This window comes from Mesitornis unicolor, unplaced genomic scaffold (genome assembly GCF_000695765.1).
Source record: "Mesitornis unicolor isolate BGI_N332 unplaced genomic scaffold, ASM69576v1 scaffold8666, whole genome shotgun sequence".
Classification (NCBI taxonomy): domain Eukaryota; kingdom Metazoa; phylum Chordata; class Aves; order Mesitornithiformes; family Mesitornithidae; genus Mesitornis; species Mesitornis unicolor.
This window is the reverse complement of record NW_010190215.1, coordinates 17,214-20,303: the sequence shown is the minus strand read 5'-3', so window position 1 is coordinate 20,303 and position 3,090 is coordinate 17,214. Positions and strand designations below refer to the sequence as shown.

Below are 3,090 nucleotides of genomic sequence, written 5' to 3'. Positions count from 1 at the left end.
TTGGCTAGTAAAAAATTAAGAAAAGAAAACTTGTTCATACTGCTTTCTACCTTAAATAGTTCTGTAGGTATTTTAAAGCCAACCTAGCAACGTGTTTTGCAGTGCTTACAATTCATGAATACTTAACCCCTGACACTGTCTTTATTCAGAAGAATGTCATGCAACTTGTGCTGTGTAATGGCTTTATACTTAAAAGAACATTCAAAATCATTTTTTTTGCTTTTTTGTTTCACTTGAAGCTTATTTTTAGCAACCTAATATTTAATGAAAGTCACTAACCAATTAAAGGCTGTTAAAGATCATGCCCTGTATATGAAAGGTCCTATTTTAATGTGGATTTTATGCATTTTCTTCATCTACCGTCTACTTTTTTCTTAGCCAATGACAGTAAGATTCCTAAGGCTACTTTCTCTTTAAGGAAATACTGCTTACATAAATAGTCCTTTACACCAGCTCCTTGTTTTATAATATTAAATGTTTATCAAGATCGGAAATATTCCTTAGAAATGTGTTTTCCTGATTGTGCATGCCTTGTTACTATTTCAATTATGCAGATTCTTGATGCTGTGGAAATTTGTGCTTGATGACGCCAAGGCAGCTGCACGTTGTTAGCATTGTAGGCTGTCAGATGATCATGTGGGATTCTTGCAGCATGCAACATTCAATAGGATTGAAAAAGGGCTTTTGATGCAAGGCATAGCTTTCAGAATATATTTGTGCCTTTTAGTTAGCTAATATAAAATCATAATTTATTATCTTTAAATTTAAAATGCTGCCTCATTTTTCTTCTGGTTGGTTTCATTTTGGCTTCACTAGAAGATGCATCTGGTACATCCACGATTGAGGAGTTTATTAATGATACTGTCGTTCAGTTCACTTACTTTTTTTCCTTTTAGAGTCCTAGCTAGCCCACAGATTACATGATCACATGTTCATTCAGTCATTCATATAGAACACAAACCACCATGCATGATTTCTTCTTCTTTCTTTTTCCTCTCTGCCTTTTTTATTCTCTTTAAGTTGCTTTGTCATGTTCTCTTTTATCATTAAGCTTAGTCTTTGTCTTCCCCTCGCTGCTATTTTTTCTATATTTTCCCATGCTTGGTTACTGCAATATTATTTGATTAACGGGCTGTGATGATGATGAACCTGCACACTGGAGGAGCAGCTACTACAGTGGTGATGAAGGGATGTAATAATGGTCGCTATCCTCGGAATTCTCTCTACAGTGACTGCATAATAGAAGAAAAGGCAGTGGTCCTGCAGAAAAAAGACAATGAAGGATTTGGATTTGTGCTCAGAGGGGCAAAAGGTACGTGCTTCTGTGTGTGTGTGTGTGTGTTTGATGTGCACTGGCATGAAGAAATTTATACATCTCTGAATATAAGCAGGAATTATTCTTGGTGCACTTGGTTGCTAGACAACAGGATTCTCTGTATGCTATACTACTCAGACGGATTTTAGTGGCTTCTGTCTGAAGCAGTTTGCATTTTTACATAGGAGAAGCACTGTATAACCGTTTTGGGGGGAGAAAGTTTTGTCTGTATTTTTATTGTGTTGGTATATGTGATATTTTGTCATTAATCTGTTTCATTATGCAGTTTACCTAACTATGGGAAACCTGCTTTCATTATAAACCCTGCTTCTTTATTTCAAATGTCAGTCTATTTAAATAGGTCTACGAGTAGAAATAGACAAGAGAGTGATGTTTTGTTTAAAATAGGTGTGGATCTTCTGCAAGGTGACATTGGTGCAGTTTTAGTATGAAAATATGATCTTTTTTTATATCTTCAGAAGCTGCACGTATGTTGCATGGCCTGTAGTGTGCTCATTTTAAAAGCTGTTCATATGTTAAACTGCATGTTACTTTTCTGCAGACTAAAATCTATAATAATGGCATTCGTAAGAGTTAAAAAAAGCATTCTATTTAATGCTTTGCTTTTTAACTTTCAGTCCAGTTTGCTCCTTTTGTATTTAAAAAAAATATATGATGGTATGTCCCATCTCTTGCCCCCCCTCATTTTACATGGGTTCTCCCTTGCCTTGCTTGAGCATGAAAATTTTTCCATATCTTCATTCTTGGGACATCATTTTTGCTCTGCCTGTTCCCCCACCCCTAAACCAGTGCCACCGTAGATTTTCAGTGTTGTAAAAGCTTTTCCAATTCTAGCTAAATAAAAATTTTTGGAGTTGTGCTAGGAAAGCCAATAGCACTACCTTTTAGCTAACCCTTTGGCATGAGTTTTCTGTGCATTGAGCAGAGGTTACTCCCTCTCCGTAAGCCCAGCAATTGTCCCCAGATTTTCTCTGTAACAGTGAGGGCACCTCAGGTGAAAGACCCAAGGACTTTTCTGCTTGTATGTGTACGTGACAGTGAGAGAGAGAGGACTGTTACACAGCCTGCCGTGCCTCCTTTCCTAAAAAGTGATTTCTTCTGTTACCTTCTTTGTAGTATACATCTAAATCTAGGAGAAAAATGCAGTTTGATCTTTTTCATCCTTTCCCACCCACCCCATCCTCCCAGTTTGGCCAGATGCTCTCTTCTGGCTTCAGCACATAATTCATTTTTAGTTGGATGGTGCCAGAGTTACAAGCATTTTGCTAGGCATACAAAAGGGTTGCTCAAACTAATACTGATTATCCTGGAACACTCGGGATCCAGGTAGTGCCTCATACGGCTTGATTTGGTTTGTGTCAGTAAAGAAGCATGTGTTTTTCTCTCTGAATTGAAGACCTGTGGATTGCTGTTGCAGAGAGATTGCACTCAGCAATCTTGTTCCCAGCATCTTGATAACCTCTGAGGCAGAGTCCTCTTACTTTTAGCACCCACCATTTTTTAACCATCAGTTTGAATGGCCAATAATAGGCCTTTAGTCAAGTGGTATTTGCAAGCACGCTGTAACTTACTTTTTTTTTTAATGTGCTATTTATTTTTAAAGCTGACACACCAATTGAAGAATTCACCCCAACTCCAGCCTTTCCTGCTTTGCAGTACTTGGAATCTGTGGATGAAGGAGGAGTGGCATGGCAAGCTGGCCTGAGAACTGGAGACTTTTTGATCGAGGTAGGAGACCCTGAAATTTGATTCTC

At 37.9% G+C, this 3,090-nt stretch overlaps 1 protein-coding gene across 1 annotated transcript; it reads left to right on the top strand.

Annotated features, from left to right (window-relative positions):
- Positions 1-558: 558 nt before the first annotated feature.
- On the top strand, positions 559-3,090 carry LOC104542122 (SH3 and multiple ankyrin repeat domains protein 2-like). Its single transcript, XM_010186334.1, has 2 exons — positions 559-1,312; positions 2,940-3,090. The coding sequence occupies exons 1-2, from the start codon at positions 1,138-1,140 to the stop codon at positions 3,083-3,085; spliced, it is 321 nt and encodes a 106-aa protein (XP_010184636.1). The 5' UTR covers positions 559-1,137; the 3' UTR covers positions 3,086-3,090.